At 40.4% G+C, this 26,954-nt stretch overlaps 1 protein-coding gene across 1 annotated transcript in view; it reads left to right on the top strand.

Moving 5' to 3' along the window:
* ATH13 (ABC2 homolog 13) overlaps positions 1-26,954 on the top strand; it is a 386,313-nt gene that overhangs the window by 140,065 nt on the left and 219,294 nt on the right. Inside the window, exons 6-8 of the mRNA XM_089432011.1 lie at positions 4,833-4,931; positions 21,788-21,898; positions 22,006-22,085. Coding sequence (XP_089288137.1) covers positions 4,833-4,931; positions 21,788-21,898; positions 22,006-22,085 — 290 coding nt within the window. The remainder of the gene's footprint in view (positions 1-4,832; positions 4,932-21,787; positions 21,899-22,005; positions 22,086-26,954) is intronic.

Raw genomic sequence — 26,954 nt, 5'->3', positions numbered from 1 at the left:
TCCTTCAATCGTTGAGCTTGAGAGCAAGTTAATCCATTTGAGATTTCCTATGTCACACGGTTTGAGTTCGAATTCGAGTTCGATAATGATTAAATTCAATTCGAATTCGAATTTTCCGATCAGATTAGAATGAGGTTCGACATTACGTTCGACTATACATATTTTTTAATATATATATATATATATATATATATATATATATATATATATATATATATATAATATTTTTAATATATTAAATATAACATATTTAAATATGTATCATAAAATACACACTTCATGGAAAACACGTATAGTCAGTTCACATACATGGATATCAAAAAAACATTTCAAATTTTCCCTCATAATCCTCGTCTATCATTAAAAAAAGTTTACATATAAAACCAAGGTCCAAAACTTTAAACGTTTTCACTTTTAAAAAAAATGGATATGCCATCAATTCGACTGAAAAACAAAACTGAAAAGAGATACGAAATCTCTAACAAATTTTAAAATAATAAAAAATATTTTGTTATATAACAAATATAACATATTTACATATTTATCATAAAATATAAACTATATGGCAAACATGTACACTCATTTCATAAAATGACAATCGATTGTCGAATAGTAATATTTATATATTTTCATTTGAGAGTTCATAGCCTCATAAAACTTGTGGTGCCCGTATAATAAAAAGGTTAGGATACTAAAACCAAAACTTAAAACGTTGCTACTTATCCAAAATAGTGAATGTGCCACTAATACCAGTGAAAAGGAACTGAGTACAAACGCCTGAAAATGTCGGAAAAGTGGGCTATTCCTCCTTACGAATATAAATAATTCAAAAGAGTTGCCTGCTTAAATTTATACGACAGATTATCTTACGTATTCTAAATCAGTGAAAGGAAAAAGCAAGCAAGTGTTTGAAAGTACACACTCGTGTTGTTGTTATCCACATATAGGTAGCGTAAAACCAACGCACTGCAATTTCAAACCTGAACCTTCAAATTCAGTGAACCCTGTGACATAGGATATTTCTCCCACGCCCAAGTAATCCTTCACAACACCTCAAAATTTTTTATACACACTTGGAAATAGATATTAGCATTCATAAAGGAGTTAGATAGTACAATAGATGGGAAGGCTAGAGATTCCTCCCCAAATCGTTTAGTGCTTCTCATTCTAAGAGTATTTCTCTAATAAAAAATAAACACAAGATAGCTTGCATACATTTATCCACAATGAATGGCAAAATGATAGCTAACATCATCCAAATTACATGTAGAAAGTAAAACACAAATCAAAACAAAGGAGAACACCATCAATAAAGTACCCCAAAGTTTTATTTTTATATGAAAGCAAGTACACAATCTAGCGAGTCTCCTTAAGCCCAATAGCTCGTTTCAAAGGTATAATATGAGAGCTCAATGCTCACTTAAATAGAGAAATGGAAGCAAATCCCAATGAAGAATGGTGGAGATCCCACTGAAGAATGGTGAGAATCCCAATGTAACCTCATGCAAGTCGAATTCCCAAATGGCAAGTCGAATTCTCCAATAGAGGCCCACAAAATGCTTGAGGAGGCACATTGGAGAGGAAGGACACATGTGGAGAGGACTAGAGCGGTAGGAGACCACTTCTCCACTCGTCCATGAAATCGAATCATATCTTGAGCGAACTTTGGATCACTCATTAAGACTTGAGTTATCTCCTCACAAAGTGCGATTTTGTCTTTGGAAATTGTGGCCTCTTCCTTGAGAATTTCGATTTTCTTGATTTGTGGCCTAGGTGGAGTGCACATCACTTTCCAATTTGACTTTGACCCTTTGATGAATTTCCACATCATTTCCACATCATTTTGGCATGTGTGGATAATTATTTTTCTCCATTTATTTAATCGCTGGGCTAATTTATTGCCACATTTTCCACTAAACTTAGGAAAAGTTGATTTTGAGGGTCTAGAACTTATTTTTTACCTCTCAAAGTGTCTTAGTAGAGAGTTGACTAGTGGTGTAATTTTGATCACACATACCTAAAACTTTTGTAGACATCACTTATTACATTTTACAATAAAAATTTATTAAAATTTCTGTTATGCGGAAAATTTAAAAATAAAAACACTGACTCCTAAACCTAATCAAATTCCACGAAACTTTGAGTGATCTAGTATGGTAATACACAATGACTCTAGATACTATGACTCACCTAAGGCCTTTCCATCAAGCTGCACTCTGGCTTTGGGGTTATAGATTGGAAAAAAAACTCAATTAAGTGCTAAAAGTACCAATAATTAACCAAGTAAAAAAACTTTTTAGGGTAAGTTCACTTGATGACAATGTCTCAAGTTACCTAGGCATGTTACATGATTAGATTCATCACACTAGCATCACTTTACAACATCCCTATAGGGTTTGCGGAATCTGAGTACAATATAGAAGAAGAATGAGACATAAACTCTGATGATATATAAACTCTGATGGTACATGAAGTCTTTGACATATCCTTGGGCATGGAGTCATTAAATCTTCAAGTACATTTCAACGGTCAATAGTGTTGAAGAAAGTGTAACTAGGACTGGTCTTCATAATGACACAAGCCAATGTAAATGATGTAATTTATATCTAGCAAATTTTTGTGTATTTGAATCATGGGTTTCATGATCAAAATATTTGTTTTAGTAGCTCTCATTATGAGCTATAGGCTAGGTGATAGGTTGTGTCAATTATGTAAATGTATACACTTGAAAAATGTACAAGCATGATTCCAAGATCAAGGGCAGAATCGTATGGAAAACCTCTTCAAAAGAAAGAACAAAAGAGTTACGAAATGATCCCTCCAAACGAATGCAAAAGAAATAATGTATTTTCGGCATATATATATATTTATATATGAATGTCCACGTCAGATTTATACCATGTTCACGTCGGCTTAAAGGGATGACATTTCGGCTTAATGAACAGCCCTCATACACTATAAATATAGCCCTCTCCTCACCCATTCAAACACACCATCTCAGCACATGTATTGTGTCTCTTTCGTATGCAAAGAAGTCTGTTAAAAGTGCAAAGAAAGGATCATCTCACGGAGCCGCAGGTCCATAAGTAGAAGTTCTGTTCTACTGTCTATAACCGCGGGGATTCTATGCGAAGGATACTGTTCGTTGGTGCGAGGATAAGGAGGAGAAAGGAGCCACAGTCAAGACTGTTTTTAGCTGCAGTCAAATCCGCAGAAGTCTGCCTCACGTGCGAAGGTTGGGCTTCACTCAATCTGCCTTCAATATACATATCGTTTTTGGGTCTAGTTTGGAGACAGATCTGTGCGAGGAAGTCTGGTTAGAAGAGCAAAGGGTTAGTAAGGCTAGAAGAGCCCAAACCCTCCACACATATGGAGAATCTGATTCTTATTAGGGCAGTGATACAGTCCTAGAATATCTCTGTAACAGGAGTTGATTCCAGATCCAAAAAGGCTCGGATATTGGGCTAGGAAGGAGCCACTGTCGTAACGAAGCAAGAGAAGGATTATAGGAGCAAACTGTTCACTTACACATGGAGAACTTACAGTAGCTTCAGGACTGCAGTAAAGGTTTTTAGACAGTAAATTGAAGGGATCAGATCACCCTTGTTGAATGCATGTATTGAAGTGATCTTCTCGGCCAGTGAACTACCTTAAGCAAGAAAAGTTTGGGAGAAGGCGAGGAAGGGAGAAGGAAGCAAAATCCTTCATGGTTGGTAGCAGTTCAGATCCATGTTGCAGCAGTAAGAAGAGATTCTAGCCTTGATCTTGGAGTCACTTGGTCTCAAGGGTCTTTGTATTGGTCCTGGAAATTTTATCAAGAGAAGAAACTATAAGAAGAATTACTGTGGGTTTTCCTCTCAGGTTTGGAGAGGTTTTGCCCTGGCTGCTGCCTATATCTCGTGTTACTGTTCTTTTGTTTATTATGCACGGTAGCTGGTTGATGAAGTTAATAATCATTAACATATAATCAATTAACTGTTCTTGAATTGTTCAAAGTTTGAAATTACTTCACAAGCAGTTATCATAATAGAGAAATCCTTAACATTACAAGCCCTTAGATTTCTCAACAAATAGGGCCTTCAATGGAACCTTTGAGCTTGAACTCTTAATGGCCATCATTCTTATGATCTGTAATGGATGTGACTTCTTTCTTTTGGAGGGCTGCTATTTCAACTTCATGATAAGAATCCCATTATATGAATGGAGTGATTGATCAGTATTACTGTAAAAATATTTTTATGCTTGAAAGATGAGTATCCAAATATCTTTATGGTATGAGATTCATTCATAATCAATATGAAGGCCTGAAGTATCTTGGATGAAATTTCCTTTGCTAGGCCCCTTCCCCTTCAGACATTATTCCATTTTAAAAGCTTGAAATTTTCTTTCAGGAGGAATGCAAGTTGTTAATCATAACATTTTTGTTGTTTTAAACTCACTTATTTAGCATTTGTCTGGATACTTAACTGTTTATTTTTCTGATTTCAGTATTGTCCTAGGAGTTCCTGTTGCACTGCCACTTTGTATCTATTCTGATGTACCATTTTATTCCCGTTGGCCTACTTTGTGGTCATTTGTTAGATGTTAATAATAAAATTATCATATCTTATGTTGACCTAGTAGGTCTCATATGCACCTTAATATATATTTTTAATATGGTTCTGCTTGAGCTTTATTTACAGGATCTTTGTGTTCATTTATGTAGCTGTCAAAATGTTTTCCAGTGTGTTTTATTCTATTGATGTATTTAAATTTCAGGCCTTTGACAAACTCCTGATATTTTATGAGACTTATTTGTTCAGCTGTCATGATGTTTTGCTTAATGTATGCAGGTCATAGCAGAATACTTGCAAAAGATTGATCCTAAGTCAGATGGTGCTAAAAGGGATTGGGTTGCTATTTATGATGAATGTGCAACAGTTCTGTATCAGGTACATCCTTTTGAATGTGCGTTGCAAAACTAAAACACTCGTTGACAAATTGTATATTATTTATTCTTTCTCCCTAATATCCACAATTGATCATATGATGGAATGCTGATAGTTGTTTATATGAAGTAGCTATAGATTCATCAGTATGGAGTTAAATGCAGGTGCTTATATAACTTTTCCCAAAGCATAATTATTTCAAGGAGTTTACAATGAATGTTGCAACCTTAAAACTTGCAGTTACCTGAGAATGTCCTTCTTGATTAATAGAACTAAAAAATTCGGTATTCTCATGATTCAGTTATAGAGCTTAGAAGCCCTATGTCCGATGCTCTTTACTTCCTGCCTTCTAATGCAGCTGTCCTATTGTCAGCTCCTTGCCTTTTATGAACTACTTCTTGCACTTGAGTTGATTAGCTTAAGAGCTCCTGAATCCTATCAAAGCTTCTTCCTACAATTTTGTATGATAGTTTGATTAATGGTGTGGATTTATGCATTGGCACCCTTCCTAATCCATTCTAATCAATTTTCACTTTTTCTATTTTGTGTTCCATCTTTGCTTCCATTTTGCATTTGAGTACAAAACATCCCTTCTGACATTGCCAAATATTATCTAGGATATGTAATTATCTACGAGGTTTTTAATAACACAGCTTGCTACACAATATCTGTTGAGAAACCAATAGGCTAACAAATTAGGGTTGATTTCTCTTTCATGATAATTACTTGTGAGAGTTTGTTGGCCTTTTATTATTGTGTTATGTTCTTTTTCATCAAGCAATTATCAAAGTGTACATGAAGATCACAAAGAAACAAAAGAACACAATAAATTAGGCTCTCCAAGCTGTTGAGAAATGTAACTAGTATCAGTCTTCATAATTGTACTTGGGTCATGATGTAATGTATTTGTCAAAAGAAAGAAAAAAATATATTTATAAGCATGGGTTTCCTGCTTTTTTTATTTTGTTTCTAGGTCAAAGCACTCATTGTGTGCTTCTAGGGTTTATGTCATGAGTCATTGTCCATGTCATCTTGTACTAGACCCTTCTTGGGCTTACTGTGTTGGGGTTTTGTAGAACAACGAGAATAATTCACGGGTGCAATCACGTGCCTTAAAAAAAAAAGCCTGTTGCTGGAAGCGCAATTCAATAGAGTTCGAACACGATTTCAAGAAGTCCACAAAAATTTCTGTCTCACTTCTTGTTAAAACAACATTTGACCACTTTTCATAGCAATAAGTTTTGATGACAATTGTTGATTTGGGGTAGCATCGGATGTGCTCTAGCCACGAAATTTGGTGGAAAGGTTGGGGCACATGAGATCTCTAATACCCAGAAAGGATTTGGGCAAATTCTAAACAATTCAGGAGATATTAAAATAATTAATATTTTTAATGGAGTCCCTAAGTCTAAATTTAGGGAAAATAAAATATTAATGTGTATTAATATGAAACTGTGTTACAATGGTCCAAGAGACATGGATTGAGCCAGATCTAATCTTAGCTGTCGATTAGGGACTTAATCTCGGCCATTGATATGTCAACGAGAAAAGTATAAGAAGAGGCTTGAGGGTCACTTGGAGAATACGCTAGAGTGATCAGTCATTTTATTCTCTAAAGCGAGGTTTGCTAAGAGAGATATAATTAATGATCAGGAGTTGCAGCTGAGGGGCATTGAGTACAAAGAAACAAAGAGGTAGAGATAGTGTCGGGAGAGTAGCGCAGTAGCCGGGGAGAGTGACGCAGAGCCAGCCAGGGCTCACGCAGGGCCACGAAGAGGCAGCCGGGAGCTGCGCACAACCTCAAAGAGGCCAGCGTTGCTGACGCAGAGGGCCAGAAGGCTGATGCATGGCCTCCTAAGCTTGACGCAGGCCCATTTGGGGTGACGCAGGGCTAGTGCTGGGCAGAGAGGGGCTGACGCAGTGTAGAAAGGGTAGACACTGGGGTTTTTGGGGTAGATTGTAGCTGAGGAGCTGTCGGAAGGATTATCCAGTGTTTCAGCCGGAAAATTTGTTTCAAACTGAGAGGTATTACTGCCAAGGAAATTCTCTATTGGGTAGGCCAGTTTCGGCACCCAGATTGTACTATGATATTGCTTAATAAGAAAACCCTCAGATATCTGCAACAGTTTTCCCACATTGGGTTTTTCCGGGGACATTGGTCCAAAAATAATGATGTCATATGGTGTGATTGTTTCTGTTTCCTACAGTTGTTGATCTGTAATATGTTGGGCGTGCACTAGTGTTTATTTTCAGTATTTACATTGTAAATAACTTGTTAAGTAACAGAACAAGTAGATAGAAATAAATCAGATAAAGTGCATGGAGGATTTCTAACTAAGTAGACATGGAAACTTCAACATGGTATCAGAGCATGATTGCATATCACAGGAGGACTGAGAACATCAGCTGAGCGGAGCAATAGCAGCAGAAAACAACTATCCTAAGGTGACAGAAGCTGTTTCTAGCAGAGCAACAACAAGGGTAGGGTGACGCTGTGCCTGGGTCATCAAGGGTGAGCCAGGAAGAGGCAACGCAGAGGCTAAGGAAGGCAAAGGGAGCCTCACGCAGAGCGACGCAGAAGCTGGGAGGGCTGACGCAGTTGGCTGAGGAGGTTAGGTTGCTGGTGCCAGGATTGCACAGAGCCTAGGAGTTCTCACCTTTAGGTTGCTGGGGTTTAGAAGGCTGTGGAAGTATTGCAAAGTGGAGCTGGTGAGGTATTGTAGTCAGAACAATACCTGACAGAGCAAGGCCAAGAGGAGGGAGTTGCTACCGAGGGTTTCTAGTCGAGGAACCCGGATCAGTGGTGCGGTTGCACAAGACGATTAGAGTAGGGGGCATCTTGATAGCGGCAGAAGGATTTCCAGGAGGGAAATCGGGACTCAAAGGGAGTTCGGAAGAGAACTTCCAGACGAGAAGTAGAGACTCGGAGGAGTGGAATAGAGAACTTCCAGGAGGGAAGTAGAAGAGCATCATGGCACTACACGGAGTAAAAGACCAGGATAGACTGGACGGAGCATCGAATTTCACAGTCTGGAAGGCCAAAATCTTATCCGTACTTGATAGAAATCATGTCAAGAACTTCGCCTTGAAGGTTATAGCTATCCCAGTCGACCCCAATGATAACGACAAGTACGAGGAGGCAATGGCAAGGGCCAAGAGCATCATCCTTGACGAATGTAGTACCACACATTGCCGAGAAGGAAACAACATATGAGATGTGGGAGGCCCTCAAGAAATTGTACCAACATACTTTAGTGCAGAGAAGAATGTTACTTGAGAATCAGTTGAGGTTGTATCAAGTGAAGAAGGGAGAACCGATTGACACCTTCCTCGGAAGATTGAATGAGATCCGAGATCAGTTGACTGCTATAGAAGCCATGCCGGATCAGGAATTGATGGTGAGGACGACCCTAAATGCAGTCTCAGAAGACTAAGAGTATTTTGTCCAGAGTATACTGGGCAGAGGGACACTTCCACCTTGGGATGAGATGTGCGCTGCTCTTCGCCAAGAAGAGATCAGATGACAGTCAAATACGAGTAGTAGCAGCAAGGGGATCAAAGTCAAGCAGGAGGAGGAAGATGTTGCCCTAGCATCTACGGGAAAGCAGGAAAAGTGGAAGAAGAAGGATCTCTCCAAGGTCATGTGCTTCCACTGTGGGGAGTTGGGTCATTATGCGACCCAGTGTCCAAGGAAGAAGAGTAAGGAAGAGTCTTCCGAGACCAAGGCAGCGCCAGTAAGGGTAGAGAAGGAAGTGTTGACAGACGATGACTGTGCCATGAGTGCACACACGCCACTTGAGAAGAAGTGGGGAGACATCGAGCTGTAGTCAGGCAGACTACAGGCGATGAGGGGCAGGATCCTCGAGGTACCCATCCTCTTGGATTAGACCTTGCTATGGGAGCCTTGAAGAGGAGTAGCAGGACTGGCCGAGTCGGGTAGAGACGGATGTGGATGGAGCGACAGAGAGAGTTATAGTGCAGGAGTCCCAGGACAACGCAAGGCTAGCAGGCTGCAGCAGTGCGAGAGGCACGAGAGTGTTGCACCAGTGCAAGATGGCACAAAGAGGTGTGCAACGGTGCGAGATGCAAGGAGTTGTTGCAGCAGCGCAGAGGTCAGAGGGGGAGCACTTGTCAGCTGTAGAGGGAGCTTCAACATCAGGAGGGTCTCTAGACCAACAGAGAGGTCAGAGTTGGGAGGTCAGTTACTTACTTCTCAGTAATTGAGTTGCAGTGCAACAGTGGGCAACACGATGCCACATGATGAGAGGAGGTGCAGTGCGGATGCAATGCTGGGAGAAAGGACCAGTAGCAGCACGGATGCAATGCTGGGAGAAAGGACCAGTAGCAGCACGGATGCAAAGGGAGCTGTTGTACAGATGCAACAGTGGCAGTGGTAGAACCATGGGTAGCATCTGTACAACAACAATGCAGTGATGGTGGGCAGCAGGCCTAGCATCAACACAGGGACCGATGTTGGATGATTAGGGTGATACTTAGTGAGGAGTATTACTAGAGCATAGTCCTCGCTAAGAGGGAGTGTTGATTTGGGGTAGCATCGGATGTGCTCTAGCCACGAAATTTGGTGGAGAGGTTGGGGCACATGAGATCTCCAATACCCAGAAAGGATTTGGGCAGATTCTAAACAGTTCAGGAGATATTAAAATAATTAATATTTTTAATGGAGTCCCTAAGTCTAAACTTAAGGAAAATAAAATATTAATGTGTATTAATATTGAACTGTGTTAGAATGGTCCAAAAGACATGGATCAAGTCAGATCTAATCTTAGCCGTCGATTAGGGACTTAATCTCAGTTGTTGATATGTCAACGAGAAAAGTATAAGAAGAAGCTTGAGGGTCACTTGTAGAATACACTAGAGTGATCAATCATTCTATTCTCTAGAGCGGGGTTTGCTAAGAGAGATAGAGTTAGTGACTGAGAGTTGCAGCTGAGGGGCGTTGAGTACAAAGAAACAGAGAGGTAGAGATAGTGCTGGGAGAGCAGTGCAGTAGCCGGGGAGAGTGACGCAGAGCTAGCCAGGGCTCACACAGGGCCATGCAGAGGCAGCCGGGAGTTGCGCAGAGCCTCAAAGAGGCCAGTGTTGTCGATGCAAAGGGCCAGAAGGCTGATGCAGGGCCTCCTAAGGTTGATGCAGACCCATTCGAGGTGACACAAGGCCAGCACTAGGCAGAGAGGGGCTGACGCAGACCCATTCGCGGTGACACAGGGCTAGCGCTGGGCAGAGAGGGGCTGATGCAGTGCAGAAAGGGTAGACGCTGGGGTTTCTGGGGCAGATTGTAGCTGAGGAGCTACTGGAAGGATTATCCGGGTTTTCAGCCAGGAAATTTGTCTCAAACTGAGAGGTATTACTGCCAAGGAAATTCTCTGTTGGGTAGGCTAGTTTCGACACCCAAATTGTACTCTGATATTGCTTAATAAGAAAACCCTCAGATCGCTGCATTGGTTTTCCCACATTGGGTTTTTCTGGGGACTTTGGTCCAAAAATAATGGTGTCATATGGTGTGATTGTTTATGTTTCCTTCAGTTGTTGATCTGTAATATGTTGAGGATGCACTAGTGTTTATTTTCAGTATTTACATTGTAAATAACTTGTTAAGTAACGAAACAAATAGATAGGAATAAATCAAATAAAGTGCATGGAGGGTTTCTAACTAAGTAGACTTAGAAACTTCAACAACAATTTGGCCAAGAATTGGCACACGATAATTTGACCCCTCCAAGAATGTCAATTTGACCTTCAAGGGTTAAAACGGTCTTCAGGAGCAATTTATCAAACTAATATTAACTTTGGAGCCTCAAATTAAGTCAAAATACCCTCACGTTGGCAGGATGCACAACTTGATACCACTATAATATCCCTAATGGAAAATTTAATAGTAAATACTAGAAATGAACTCGAACAACAAAATAATCGCAAGTAAACACACAACCAACAATTTGATGCACAATAATCACTAAGTCATTTTATTAATCCACTGGAAAGAGTACATCAGCATGAGGAAGAGTGGAACCAGGGCTTGCCAAGCAAACGGAGCAAAACCAAGAAAAAGATCTCTGATCCAATTGATGAATGACCCTGGCAATGATTTAGATGACTCGACGAGAAGATTGCTGCAAACCTACTACTGCAAAACTCCTCTCTCCAAAACTCCAATGAAGCACCGTGATATTTCTGAGTGAAATCTCCTCAAGAGTGTTGGGTTTTCATCCAACACCCACTAGCACACCCGAGGGTTTCCGTCCCGGGGCTTTAGAAGTTGGGAACTAGGTTCTCCAAACCTCATCAATAGAAAATAGAAACAATCCAAGATGTCCTCCAATGGCCTCTTCCTACTCTTTTTATGGATTTGATGGACCCCTCTAGAACCTCCTATTTTATTATTATTTTAATCAATGAGCACATTTCCCTCTTTTAATTCAATTAAAATATCTTTTTAAAGTGGGAAAATGGTAAATTGGCCACCATGCCTCCTCAGGCCACAAAGACTCACTTTTAACCATCCCATCCTGTAGATCTTCTTGTTTCAGTGCCAACGAGTTATTACGTTAAGGTGTTATGTCAAGTATTCTTCTTGGAATGCCACCTTAAGCGTAATTAATTGAGTCAGGCCCATTAATAACTCTGTTTTTTGAAAGTTGTCGGAATGCAACGGAATGAAAGGAAAACTGTGGATGATGGAGTATACCAAGTGAAGGCCATCTGACATCATAAAAACTCCTCAAGACCTCTCCAAAAGCCCCTGGGCCCACTGATATAATAAACCGACTCCTGTGACCTAGCTGCCTCCAACCCTGGAAGTCCATCCTGACCATGCCATAAGAGAAACCATAAAAAAGAACACGATAAATGCCTATCTAGATGTAACCTTTCTCCCAACTATTTATAAACAAGTCTCTAGTGTGAGTTGTGGAGGGATACCCAGGAAAAGACAACTGAGGTTGTATTATCAATACCTCCCCTGGAATATCCAACCACTCGATGTCTCTGGCACTGCAGAGACGTGGCTCTGACAACTGCAAGGTCGCTGTGTTAACCACAAAAGAGGGTTTATGTTCCTCAAGTTGGGCGAGGGAGAGGGTCCTAAAAACCTTTTAACCCAGCTTACGCTTGGAGGTAAGTTAATTAAAGATGCAAATTAATGCTAGGAATGCCTAAATGAGATGCATGTGTGAATGTTTGTGTTTCCAAAGAAAGTGTAATGGGAGAGAATATTTAAGTAATGTCACCAATAACTTTCAATGGAAATAAAATGTGAAACAATTAGCTTGATGTAAAACCACAAGTTCCAAAATATGTTGCTTGCAATAAATTAAATTTGCTTCAATTGAAATAGCACAAGAAAATGATTCAAGAAATGATCATCAATAGCCACAATGCCACATGAACATGGATTGATATAAGTATTGAAGCAATATTTCCAAAGGAACTTATAAAGCAAAGTAAGGTAGTTTAAATATAACTTGCATGTGTTGTAAATGGAATGCACAAGTATTGAATAAAATGGAAATGACAAACTATAAACTAATTTTGAGCATGTGCATGCGCAGTGCTTCAGAGAGGCCAACGTAGCTGATGCAAAGGGCCAGAAGGCTGACGCAGGGCCTCCAAAGGCTAACGCAGGGCCTCTAGAGGCTAACACAGAGGGCCAGAAGGCTGACGCAGGGCCTCCAGAGGCTAACGCAGGGCAGAGAGAGGCTGACGCAGTCCAAAAAGGCAGACGCTGGGGTTTCTGGGGCAGATTGGAGCTGAGGAATTGCCGTAGGGTTTATCTGGGACATCTGCTTCAGTCTGAGAGGTACTACTGCCAAGGGCATTCTCTGTTGGGTAAGCTTCTCTGTTGGGTAAGCCGGATTTGGCACCTAGATTGTACTCTGAAATTGATTAATAAGAAAACCCTCAAATAGCTGCACCGATTTTCCCACATCGGTTTTTTCCGGGGACATTGGTCCAAAAATAATGGTGTCATTTTGTGTGCTTGTTTCTGTTTCCTTCAGCTGATGTTCTGTAATATGTTGAGCATGCACTAGTGTTTGTTTTCAGTATTTACATTGTAAATAACTTGTTAAGTAACAGAACAAGTAGCTAGGAATAAATCAGTAAAGTGCATGGAGGGATTCTAACAGGTAGACTTAGAAACTTCAACATCTCTCTAGCCCAGACTGATGACACAGTCCCTCTGCGTCAACCCTTCTTTTGTCACTTTCTGGAAGGATCAGCTTCTCTCACTCGGGACAGAGAGAGGATGACGCAGTCCAGAAAGGCAGATGCTGGGGTTTCTGGGGTAGATTGGAGCTGAGGAACTGCCGAAGGGATTATCCGGGGTTTCAGCCAGGACATCTGCCTCAGTCTGAGAGGTACTACTGCCAAGGGCATTCTCTGTTGGGTAAGCCGGATTTGGCACCCAGATTGTACTCTGAAATTGCTTAATAAGAAAACCCCCAAATAGCTGCACCGATTTTCCCACATTGGTTTTTTCCGGGGACATTGGTCCAAAAATAATGGTGTCATTTTGTGTGCTTGTTTCTGTTTCCTTCAGTTGATGATCTGTAATATGTTGAGCATGCACTAGTGTTTATTTTTAGTCTTGACATTGTAAATAACTTGTTAAGTAATAGAACAAGTAGGTAGGAATAAATTAGTAAAGTGCATGGAGGGATTCTAACTGGTAGACTTAGAAACTTCAACATCTCTCTGGCTCGGACTGATGACACAGTCCCTCTGCATCAACCCTTCTTTTGTCGCTTTCTGCAAGGATCAACCTCTGTCACTCGGGACAGTTGATTCTGCTGCAAATGCTCTACTTAGCTGATGCCTTCAACTCTCCTGTGATCTGCAACCACACTCCCTTCTTCTATCGCTTTTTACAAGGATCAACTTCTGTCACTCGGGACAGCTGGTTTTGCTGCAAATGCTCTGCTTAGCTGATGCCTTCAGCTCTCCTGTGATCTGCAACCACGCTTTGATACCATGCTGAATTCTCTAAGTCTATCCGTTAGAAAATTAATCTGTATTCTGCTGGTTTATTTCTTCTACTTGTTTAAATTTGAGCAAGTTATTTATTACATTTAAATACCAAAATAAACACAATACAATCATAACATCTACAGATCGTCAACTGAAAGAAAACAAGCACACAAGTGACACCGTTGTTTTTTGACAAATGTCCCCGGAAAAATTTAATGTGGGAAAATCGGTGTAGCTATTCAGAGGGTTATATTATTATGCAGTCTATCTGAGTACAACTGGGTGCGTAACTGGCTCACCCGACAGAGAAAAAATACATGGCAGCAATACCTCTATATCTAGAAACAGGTATTCGGAAAACCTGTCCACGAAACCCTTTCTGGCACAACTGAAGCTCAGCGCTGGCCCTTTTGGCCTCTGCGTCAACCTCTCTCTGACCTGCGTCTGCCCCAGGACCCTCTGCGTCAGCCCTCTAAGGCACTGCGCAGCCTTCTGTGACCCTCTGTGTCACTCCAACAGCCTCTGCATGGATGACGCAATCCCTTTGGCCTCTGTGCTGTCTCTGCTGGGCTCTGCGTAGCCTGGACTGGATGTTGCTCTCGCACTCCCTGCTTCTGCGCTGGTCTCTCAGTACTGTCTCTGCCTCTCTGCCTTGTACTCACTGCCCCTCGCTGCTGATCACTGATTCAACGTTTCTTAGAAACCCCGCTCTAGCAAAACGAATGACTGATCACTCTGGTGTGTTCTCCAACTGCCCCTCAAGCTACCTCTTATACTTTTCTTGTTGGTCCATCAACGACCGAGATTAAATCTCTAATCAACGGCTAAGATTAGATTTGGCTTGATCCATGACTTTTGGAACCTGCTAACCCAGTTCTATATTAATACCCATTAATATTTTATTTTTCCTAAGTTTAGACTTAGGAACTTCATTAAAAATATTAATTATTTTAATATCTCCCAAACCGGGTACAATCTGTCCAAACCATTTCTGGGTCTTGGAGATCTCATGTGCTTTAGCCTCTCCTCCAATTTTCATGGCTAGAGCACATTCGATGCTACCCCAAATCAACATCAAGGACTATGCCTTGAAAGTAATTGCTGTTCCGGTCGACGCTGATCCACTGCAGAAGTACGAGGAGGCCCAGGCAAAGGCTAAATGCATGATTCTAGACAGGGTCAAAGATCATGTGGTCCCACACATTGCTGAGAAGGACACAACAAGGGAGATGTGGGAAACACTGACCACCTTGTATCAGGGTATTTCTGTCCAACGGAAGATGCTATTAGAAAATCAGTTGAGACAGTACCAGATGCAGAAGGGAGAAGAGATTGATCCTTTCCTCCTCAGGTTGCAAGGGATTCATGACCAATTGATTTCCATGTGGTCTACACCGGATCCCGAGTTCATGGTCAGGATTGCCCTGAATGCAGTCACCGAGGATCGGGAGACATTTGTCCAAAGTATCTTGGGCAGAGCGACTCTCCCCAGTTGGGAGGAGATGTGGGCAGCTCTTCAACAAGAAGAGATCAAGAGGTTGACCAAGGCGGGGAGTAGCGATAGAGGAGATCGCGTCAAGAAGGATGAGAAGGAGGATGCAACTCTCGCATCATCGAGACAAAAAGGGTAGCAAAAGATAAAGAAGAAGGATATTTCCAAGGTTAGATGCTTCAAGTGTGGGGAACTTGGACATTTCGCCACTTAGTGCCCTCGGAAGAAGAACAAAGAAGAGGCTTTTAACTCAAAGGCTGCTCTAGCGAACGCTGACAGGGAAGGCGAGGATGACGATTGTGCCATGAGTGCTCATGCACCTCTGGAGAAGAGGTGGGGCGACATGGAGTTGTAGTCGAGAGGACTACATGTGCGGGTAGGATCCTTGAGGTGCCCAAACTCTTGGATCACATATGACTACGAGAGCCCTTAACGACAGTAGCAAAATGAAGGGTGTTGGTTGGTGCGAGGTGTGATGGAGCAATAGTGGCAGAGCTAGAGTGCCAAAGTCTTAGGCAGCGCAATGGATGTTGTAGTAGTGCGAGAGGCACATAGTAGTTTGCAGCAACGCAGTAGCAGCAGAGGGTCAACATAAATTAGCAGCAGAGGTAGCTTCAACATCACGAGGCATCCATACTGACCAACATTTCAGTGTTTGGGTGAATTTTTCAGTTGCTTACTTCTCAGCAACTGAGCTACAGTGCTATGGGCAATATGAGGCAACATTTTCAGATGGAGATGTAGTACAAATGTAGCAGTGGTAGTGGCAGAGTCATGGGCAATAGTACAGGAAGCAACAGTGCAGTGGATGAAGGCATCAGGCCAAGCATCAATAGCTCAGAGGACCGATGCAGTGGATTAGTGTAGTACTTCTATTGAGAAGTGTTACTAGAATTCCTCGCTAAGAGGGAGTGTTGATTTTGGGTGGCATCAGATGTGCTCTAGCTCCGAAATTTTGTGGAGGGCCTAGAATACATGAGATCTCCAAGACCCAAAAATCGTTTGGAGAAATTCCACCTGGATGAGGAGTTATTAAAATGATGAATATTTTTAATGGGTTCCTAAGTCTAAACTTAGGAAAATATAAATATTAATGGGTATTAATAAGAATATGGGTGAGAAACTTCTAATTGACGATGATCAAGTCTGTTTTAATCTTAGCTGTTGATTAGGGACTTAATCTTGACCGTTGATTCATCAACAGGAAAAGTATAAGAGGAGGCTTGAGGGTCAGTTGGAGACACACTTGAGAGATCAGTCAGTTCGATTTTTCCAGGGCGAAGTTTGCTGAAAAAATCAAACAAGTGATCTGTTGCAGTGAGAGGGGTAGTAGTAGAGAGTTGGATCGGAAGGGAGTTTCGAGCCAACGAGCACCAGACAGAGAGGCAACAGAAGCATTAGAGAGGCAACACTGAGGCCTATGCAACCAAGGAAGGGGCTCACGCAGAGCTGACACAGGCCAAGTGGGTTCTTGCAGTGGCAGTGCGAGATAATTGAGGGAAGTTCGAGATTTTGCTGGGAGTTCGATGTTTTGATCCGGGAGGGCTGAAGTCAAAGCTTCTGAGGGAAAATCGATCCAGTAGAGAAGTGACGCAGTCTCCTAGAGGCAAGACGCTGACCCACACAGAGCAGATTGTGCTGGGATTTTCGCAATGCTTGTCGGAGTCGGCCATTCAGTGGATCAGTTGAGACTTGGAGAATGAGGTAAACAGTAATATCTCTGAAAGGTTAGCCGGTGTGAGAGGCAACTTGTTGTACTCAGATTCTGCTTTTTTAATAATACAAACCCTCTATATGCTACACTGGTTTTCCCGAATTGGGTTTTTCCGAGGACAATTGTCCAAAACTAACAGTGCCCCTTGTGTATTTGTCTCGTTCTATTTCAGTTCATGATATGTATGTATGTGTAGTGTGCAATAGTGTTTTCGTTGCTGTTTAATAAATAACTTGTTGAATGTTAAAAACAAGTAGGAGATGATAAACCAGTGATTGCAGTAGGATTTCTGATGTGTAGATTCAGAAATTTTCAGTGTCTGTCCGCCTCCCTGTCCAGTATTCCCGAACTATCCCTGCCCCTTTGCTGCAGAATGCTCACTCAGTTCGAATTCTCAGCTTCCTAGCCCCAGAAATCAAACCCCAGATCAATTCGTTCTCTCCGCGTGTTTTTCTAAATGACCCCAAGCCTCCTTCTTATACTTTTCTCCTTGAGACTTCAACGGCCGAGATTAAGTCTCTAATCAACGACTAAGATTAAAACTTGCCTTGATCCGCCTTCTACATCATTCTCACCCATGTTTTGATTAATACCCATTAATACTTTAATTTTCCTAAGTTTAGACTTAGGAACCCCGTTAAAAATATTAATTATTTTAATAACATACAATCCGGGTGGAATTTCACCAAACGGTTTCTGGGTTCTTTAGAACTCATGTGCCTTAGCCTTTCCACCAATTTTCATGGCTAGAGCACATCTGATGCTACCAAAATGTAGAATCCAGAAGGGCCTTGTGAACATGTAGAACCAATTATTGTTCCTCAGATTAGGAAGAGACCAACATGGCTTAGATCTACATTGGAAGAAGCAAAAGGACACGCAGCTTCGCATGGCACATCCTTGACCTATCCAATGTCAACTTGTTTGAATTGTCCATGATCCTACACACGAAGAGCATTGGTCTTTTTGATCTCCTTGTCAACTATGTAATATTTGTGATTGCTAATGTTAACATCTAGCGAGGGGTGGTGTTTGATAATTTGACTCATTGATAGTAGATTAAGCTCCATGCTTGGCACATAGTACATGTTGTTGAAAAGTGTAACTAGGTTCAGTCTTCATAATGACATGTGTAATTATGATTTTATGTAATTGATGAAAAGAAGAAAAATAAAATTATTATTGTAATGCTTGTCTCATGGGTTTCATGAGCAAGGAATTTTATTTTTAGTGATGGCTCCCATTGAGAGCCTTTAGGATTTGTCATCTAGTCATAAAAGTCAATTTGAGTCTATGTCATGTATGAAGGACCCTTCTTGGGCATATTACATTTTGTATGAGTCATTAGATAAGTATAAATAGCCCTCCAAGACCAAGCAAAGTCTCCTCCTCAAGTCGGCTTCAAGAAGGATAATTATATCTCCATCAAATGACATGTTGGCCCAGCTTGCAGTCATGTTGGCTTATTATGAGGCTACAACAACTATATATAGGGTAGTACGTCTCCATTTCAGAACAGAATTTCGGTGATGATTTCGGAAAGGTTTGAAACAGTTAGAAGTGCGAAAGGGTAAAAGGAAAAGCCTCCCAACCAACAAAGTAATAAGAAGGAAGAGCAAAGTTCTTAAGGGTATTTTTTGGACTATTTTAAGGGAAAAAAACCTCTATACGTGCAAGAAGTCTGCTGCAACAGTGAAGGCTGAGGAGAAGTCTGTTGCAGCAGTGAAGGCTAAAGATAAGTTTGTCGCAATAGTAAAGGCCAAGGAGAAGTTTGTTGCAGTAGTGGAAGCCAAGGAGAAGTGCAGTCCTCCGAAGGAGCTAAAGTGGAAGAAGGGCTAGTCAAGAAGGTTCTCAATTAAGGACAAATATTGCGGACCTAATTCAAGAACGCCGAAGATCTAAAGTAGAAGAAGCCAAGGTTGAAGAAGAAGCCAAGGAGGAAGGAGCAGAAGGTTGACTATTGTTGACTAAGGATCTTGTGTCTTGGTCTTGGAGTGGCAAATAGGTCAAGGGTCTTGGTCTTGGTATTCGTCAATTGGAATCTCTATAAGAAGAAGAATTTGTTCGAGTTTTCCTCTCAAGTGGGAGAGGATTTGGTCTTGGCTGATAGCCTATATTTTGTGTCTCTTGTCTCTTTATGGTTTATGCATTGGTAGCTGTTTGATGAAGAAGAACACTAATAACCTAAGTAAAAGAAGATCCTAATCTAAAGAAGTAAAAAGTATTCACAAGCAGTTACTAATAGAAGAGAAATCAATTAAATTGCTATGCCCTAGATTTCTCAACACATGTCAAAGAGAATCAACATTATCCTGCACATTTCAATTCCAATTACCATGTTCTCTTCCCCACCACTAGAGATCATTTAATCCTTGGAGGAACAAGTAGCATACTCTGTGAACTAGTCTTCCCTAATAGTGAAGTGTCATGATGTACTTGAACTGATTTACCGAATAGATGATCTGAATTGATCTACTTGTCTCTTGGCCATGAATGCATAGAAAGTTGTCTCCTCCTTTGTATGCTCTGTGACACAAGCTTTCTACTGGGCCCTATTTAATTGGTCTTTTGATTGACTAGCCTCTTTTTGTAATGCTTCTTCAGATATTGCACCTTGCCACAATAGTGACATGTTATGTTCTTTAGACTTTTGGTGGCATCTTCATTGCTTCCTTGACCTTTCTTCTTTGAACATTTTCCTTTGCCCTTGACATTGGTTGCAAACGACAATCATGTACCCTCTGCCTCTATTTCTATTGAATTGTTTCTTCCATTTATCCTACTATAAGAGGTTATTGCACGGTTCATCAAACTTTAGGTCAACACTCGTAGAGGTGATGTTTAGGGTCTCAATAAAGTGCTTATAAGCACTTACTAAGATTTCCAGCTTGATTACGACCATGTCCTCTTCCATTTTCTGACCAGTGGCCAAGAACTGGCCTCTGATTTACTTGATCTTGAGTAAGCACTTCCTAAATGATGCACTCTCATCCATCATGATCAAAAACAACATATCCCTTATGAAGAAGGCTCTGTCCTTGTTGGAAGTCTCATGGAACTCACTCAAATGCTTCCAGATCTCTACAAAAGTCTTCCTTGTTGGTACCTTAGGAAGCCTTTCCTCTATTGTAGACGTCTTAAGCAGCATTGTTGCTTCTCAATATGGCTCGTGAAACTTTTCCTCGTCTTTAACTGTAGCTTGTGGTTGGATATCTTTTCCTAGGACGATAACAACTAAGCTCTTGTATTGGAATATGGCCAACATACATTGTTTTCATGGAACTAATCTTACTAATACTAGGGAATTCCTTGTATGGTACTTTCTGTTTGAACTTTCTTCGAATGGAATCGACAAATGGCATGTTCGTGAATAGTTTTAGTGTATATCTATCAAATTCTAGGTGAGGGACTAGGCCTCCCGAGAAACGCCACCAAGATGTTACCTGCCAGACCTGCACTTATGAGATAATTCATGTCCAATAATAAAGTAACTAGCTTAAGGAAACCTTGAAGTTCCACTTATTGTCACCATAGTGGACACCTCTTTAGCTTTAGGTCGTCTTCCCTCCAACACAAGGAGGTTTTCTGTAGTGGAGATCTATGTCACGGTTTGGGTTCGAATTCGAGTTCGGCAACAATTAAGTTCAATTCGAATTTGAATTTTCCGATGACGTTCGTATGAGGTTCGGCAATAAGTTCGAATATACATATTTTTCAATATATATATATATATGAGAAAATAATAAAAAATAAAAATCAATCAATAAAGCTATATGAGTAGCAATGAGCAACCACGAGCCACAAATCACGACTACTATTCACTTCATGCTCTGGGTGGCGGGAACAAGCAGCATCTAGAAATTGAATTCAGGAAATTGCAGAGAATACAACACACAACGGCAACACTGAGCACACTATAGTGAGTACACTTAGACTGAAGTTGGCTTGTGAAAATCTATCGATAGCCATGGCAAATAAAGCCACACCCGTGGCCACTGCGGGTAACTAACTGGCAGGAAGAGAAACAAGAGAAAACCATGTGTTTCTCATGGATTTTCTCTTAAACCTTAAAACAACTGACAAAAACCACTCGATTTCTAACCTCGAACCCCAAAAAAATTTAAAAAAATTATAAAATTCGGCTTCAGGTTTGTCTTTAGGTTTGCCTTCAGGTTTGAATTCGTTGAGGTTCGAATTTGAGGTTCGACTATCAGGTTTGCCGAACCTAAACGAATTTGAATTTTTTTTTGGGTTCGCTGAATTTCAAACCTTAAGGTTCAAATTCGGCGAACCCTGTGACATAGGTGGAGATTGCTAAATCAGTCCTGATCAACTCTTACAAAAGACAAAATTTAGCAATGTAATATTTTATGATGGGAAATGGATATATAATGGTGGATTCAAGTAGATTAGTGCCTAATCATTGGGCAGTGGAGTTAAAACACTTGGAAAAGTCAGAGCATCTGGAAAAGAACGATTGATTTCTATCAATAGGCCAGCTAAAAAACTGAACCATAAAATAGCTAACACAGGCGCTGTGGAAAGATAGATCTTTAGATGACTTGGATGATTGGATAAAAGACTATGATTTTACTGTTTAAAATCAACATGTTTTGTTTAAAATTAAAAGCCCATGCTTAAATTGTTGATTGTTGTTGTTAATTGCAGGAAATCGATTACAGCAAGGAAGCTGCAAATGCGGAGTTATTTGCAAAAAACTTCAGGAATATAGATTATGTAAAGGTTCCAAAAATCTATTGGGAATTCACAACAGCACAGGTAGAGATAGCATTCTAGATTGACATACGAAGTTCTTGCAAAATTGTTACTTGTTTGAAATTTGAATAATGCAGTTCACGAGTTTAGTTACTGTATTTTTTATGCAGGTCCTCACAATGGAGTACGTTCCAGGCATCAAAATAAACAGGATTTCTGCCTTAGATCAGCTTGGGGTTGATCGGCAGAAGTAAGGGTTATTTTCCCAATCTTGTTTTCCATTAAAGTTTTCATCATGGCTATCGATGGTACATTTATATGCTTCATAATTTTGCAATATGTAGAAGTGAAGTATAGGAGAATCTTGGCTGGTTTCGTTCTGAATTCACACAAATACCCATTTAGTTTTAGTCACACTGTATTACATTATTGAACAAAGAAATACAAAACTGATGACATCAAAATACATGTCAATGTGCCAAAATGTTATTAAGCAGGCTACTGTTTGGACATAGGCTAGGATTGCTAGCATACCCCAATTCAAAAAGAACCTACATCCTTCTGAAAAATCCCAAATAAACATAAAATCTGTGTTGCCAGTAATCTTCTAAATATGTAGTCTCCACCTAGCTCTCATTCAAAATGATATACTTTAAGTAATACTGTCCAATAGTTGTTAGCTTTCAGTGTTCTTCAAAATTGTTTACACGATGTTTGGGGCTGCTTCATGAGATTTCAGTTACATGGTGTATGGTCTGCTTCTGGATGGCCCATGATGGATTTGCACATTGGAGATGGCTTATTAGTGGTGGCTTGACCTCTGTGGGTGCTTACATGGAAGTCTTCCTTGGGGTGTTGGTGATATTCATATGACTTGGTAATGTTTTATATGTTGGCCACATGGAGGAGGTTGCTTGCTTGGAGAACAACCTACATTGGAGGAGTAATGTTTTCCATTCAATCGGAGGTATTTGAGACCTAGACAATGTGGGGTAGCTTGGATGCTTGCATGGATGTATAGAGTTGAATTGGGGACATGTGGGTTGCGATAGTGTTTATGGAGGTGAAGTGGACCTAGTGGAGTACATGGTTTAGGAGGATTGTTGGAGTCATTGAAGGCTTGGAAGAGGAGCGTCGGACACATCTAGTAGAGTTCCCTTGCATTGGAGCCTTGCTTGTGTACGACATCACCTTGAAGCTTGACATGTGTACATTTTGAGTGGATCACTCTACATGTGTGACCCTACTTGTGGCTTGGCAAGTTACTTTTAGGGGTTAAAGTGCACATATGTTTTATTTGCCTCACTTACCTTTTATATATATAAAGCAAGTAGAGAGTCCTTAATCGTTATGAGTCTTGTTTTAGAGATGTGACTAAGAGGATTGCACTAGTCTTCCTCTCACTCGTATGGATTTAATTGTACTCTATCTCTCTTGTATTGTATTCCCTAGGGTTTCTTGGATATTTTGGAACATCTTGAATACGAGGCTTAGGGTTTCATTCATTTGAGACTTGGATATTAGGGTTTTGAGATGAAATCTTAAGTTGTACTTGTTGAAGAGAAGGGGAACAGGAAATCCTCACCTTGGAGGATATGCTTGTGTGATGCTTGTTGGAGCTCCTTGGTTTGAGTTCCGGTTTTCATGATTTTCCCTAGCTATGGTTTTGAGAACTAGAGGACTGTGTTAACATAGGGATGAGGTTATGGTGTCTACATGAACATCATTTTTATATCTATGAAGTTTTCAGCTGTTTCAAATTGTCTCTCTTGCAGATATGATTTGCAGCCATCTATTTCGTCATGGATTTGTAATTTCCAACACTTGTATGTATTGTTAATTGATATGACCTTAATATTGAAGAATATAAAGCAAATTTACGGCATGCATGAGATGATTGCATTAGATGGCTGAAACTTGCTGGCACACTTAAGTTGTTAAGAGGTGAAATATTGTATGTTGTTGCTACTGATTTATTTATATTTCATAATAGCCCTAAGGCTGAAAAATTACAAGGTTAAGATTGAGTAAACCTTCGGGAAAGAGGTGAAATTATTTGAGTTGCATTACATGCCTTAGTGCGGAAAATTTCGACATGGTATTAGAGCTTTTGTAGATGAGATTACTTTAGGTCTAATAGGGAGTTAGTATTTCAGCCGTTGTGTACTTGGGAGAAGTATTGGCCTTCTTGAGATTGTTAGTGTTTCACACCTAGGTTGCTTGTTAGTTTTTCTTAGGGCTATATTGTTCTTTGGTATGATAATTTGCATTTCTTCATTTACACATTAAATTCACCCCATAACATCATAACATTATTAAGATTTACACCATTATTCGGCAACATATGCAACTATGTAGAAAGAACAATATCATCTTCATCAATGCAACAGAACATAAAGGAACAACAGAAGAAAAGCATTCACACATAGAGACACCAGGATTGGTCAGAGACCAGGGCAAAACCCACTATGGGGAAAAGCCTTTCAAATTCTTCTTCTTATTAGATTGTCATTGAATGATTCAGCAAAAGAGAGTACAATGATCCATATCTTCATCCATACAACTATCTAGCAAAAATCAACTAAACAATATCCATGAGATGAACCTAACCATGTTCATACTCAAAAACCCTGATTCAAAGGCCTGTAATGAACTGTCACTATCTGCGGTCAACTGCCGAACACTATTGTCAATGGTGAAAACTTCGGACAATTGAAATTTCAATCTTCAGGTCCCAATTGCATGGAGGAGCAGTGATGCGTGTGACTGAAAGATTCCAATCGCTCCCTAGAGCCTGTAATCTAGCGACTGCAACCAAAAGTATCCTTTGTCAAGTCAACTATTGTAACCCAAAACCCTAGATTTTTAACCGCATGGAGGACGTGTTGTGTGTGCGATTAAAAGACTTCAGTTGCACAGATGAGCCTGTTAGTGAGCGACTGCAGTCGATATCTCTCTGTGTCATGCTTGGGACTGAATCCCAAAACCCTAAAACATAAACACGAGCTTTGGACCCTACAATTTCTCCTTTGTGTGAACCAATTCTCCGCGGACGTGCTTCAGACCTGTCTAAGCCAAAACCAAGAAAAAGAATAGAAAAATATCTCATAATGATGTCCAAATGAGGTTGAGGTCACTTGTATTTATAGCCTTCCAAGGTGTCTAATTTGCATTAGGGCTGACCTGATCAAATATGCACATGTGGGATTTTAATTCAAAAGTACACTTTTCCTTGTCCAAATTGAGCGCTTTAGTAGTCAAAATTGGTCGTCTCGAAAAGAGGAATCCCATCTCATGGTTGGAATTTTTCATTGAGCTGCCAAATTAACATTGCTTGGGAAAAGTACTTGAACCCTAGAAAGGCTTTTGTATATTTTGTATAATGCTGATTTGTGACTTGAGGATTGTTTCAGTAGGTGCAAGATGATTCTCGATCATAGACACTATGATAGGTTGGAAGGCACCCCCAATTTTGTTCCATGGAAGCTCATGGTTTAGTTATATATGGATGAAACAAAAATTTGGGAGTATCTTATGAAACTGATTCCAAAACCTCCTGATTTATTACAGTTGGTTGGTCATCGAAAAAAGGAGGATAAGGCTAAGGGATCATTATCAATAAAGTGAAGGATTATTTCATCTCTGACATTGCAGAGAAGACAAGGACATGTTGGAACCTTGTCTGAGTTGTTTCAAGACTATTGTTCTTCTCACTGGATGTTCTTGCAAAACCAATTTCTAGCCATTTGTATGAGCAAGATAGGGCACTGATGGCAGAGATAGTACAATCGAACATATGGATCAGCAGATGGAGTTCTCCCTAGTTGAGAGGTAGTGTTAAAATTAGCAACTAGGGCCAAACTCCATGTGGGTCATCTTATTTATGGCAGCTGATATTTTTATTGGATCCCTCTCATCGAGAGGTGTAGGATTGATCTAAAGATCATCCGATTCCAATAAGTATTCATTGAGTTATGAATTTATTTGTATTATAAGACTATTGTCAAGTCGGCCAACAACTTATGTAGGCTCAAGAAGCCCAAAGGTCATGTCTATTCAACCTCTACGATTTAGTATAAATACAAAGGACTTGAAGTCATTTTGCAATATACATACACTCTTAAGGTGATCTCCTCCTCTCCATGTTCATGGGTTTTGGTGAAGGAGAGACACCAAAAGTGTACGTTGGTCTTGTATGGTGCCCTAGCCGCAGATGAAGCCCTAGTTGCAGTATGATGATCCTAACAGCGAAGATGGAGACCCTAATACACTGTGCAAGAAGCCCTTATACAGTCAACTAATATGCTGTCCAAGAGGCCCTTATATGCTGTCACACGCTGCCAGTAGAAGCCTAAACACAGATCAATAGAGACCTGTTCACGCAGCAGGAAGAAGACCTGTTCACGCAGCAAAGGAGACATGTGCACAATAGACATGTTCACGCAACAAAGGAAAGACATCATACACTGTAACAAAGACCTTCTAACCTCAGTCTATACGCAGCAATATATACACATAACATGGAGCACTTATACACTGTCCAACATAAAGGGTAGCTACAGTAAAATAAAGGAAGCCGCAGTCATAAGGGTAGCCACAGTGATATAAAGGAAGGTGCAGTCAAGACCTGGCATGCATGGGAGCAGATCGGCACTGCAGGAAGAATGACGCTGATCTCAGGTGAGTACAGGTTCTTGATGTCAAGGTGCAGGTTCAGTATGTCTCGGTTAAACATCACTTCGAACCTACCTTCTAAACAACCTAAGCACATGGATATAAATGTATATGGGTACTCTCTCAACAGCATGCTCTAACACTGTCTCAGCTAAATGGAGATCACGTTAAGTGATTATCTTAGTCTTGCATATATATATGACTGTCTTGGCATAATAGTCATAATGATGAACAACAACGATAGAATGGCATACCTATAGCAGCCCTATCACAATGAACAACAGTGATAGAACTATGATGGTCAAGAGATCCTTGGTATGCCTGTAAAAGGACTCAACATAATGGAAATAATAAGGATGAACAGTCTCAGATCATAATGATAGAAGCAACATCATGGGCATGTCAGTAAAGGGCAGCACGATGATGAATGAGACAACATGATGTA

Source organism: Pinus tabuliformis, chromosome 5_1, assembly GCF_031772625.1.
Source record: "Pinus tabuliformis cultivar Carrire ecotype Pingquan chromosome 5_1, CPIR1, whole genome shotgun sequence".
In the NCBI taxonomy this organism is placed as follows: Eukaryota; Viridiplantae; Streptophyta; class Pinopsida; order Pinales; family Pinaceae; genus Pinus; species Pinus tabuliformis.
This window is presented reverse-complemented; position numbering and strand designations above follow the sequence as displayed.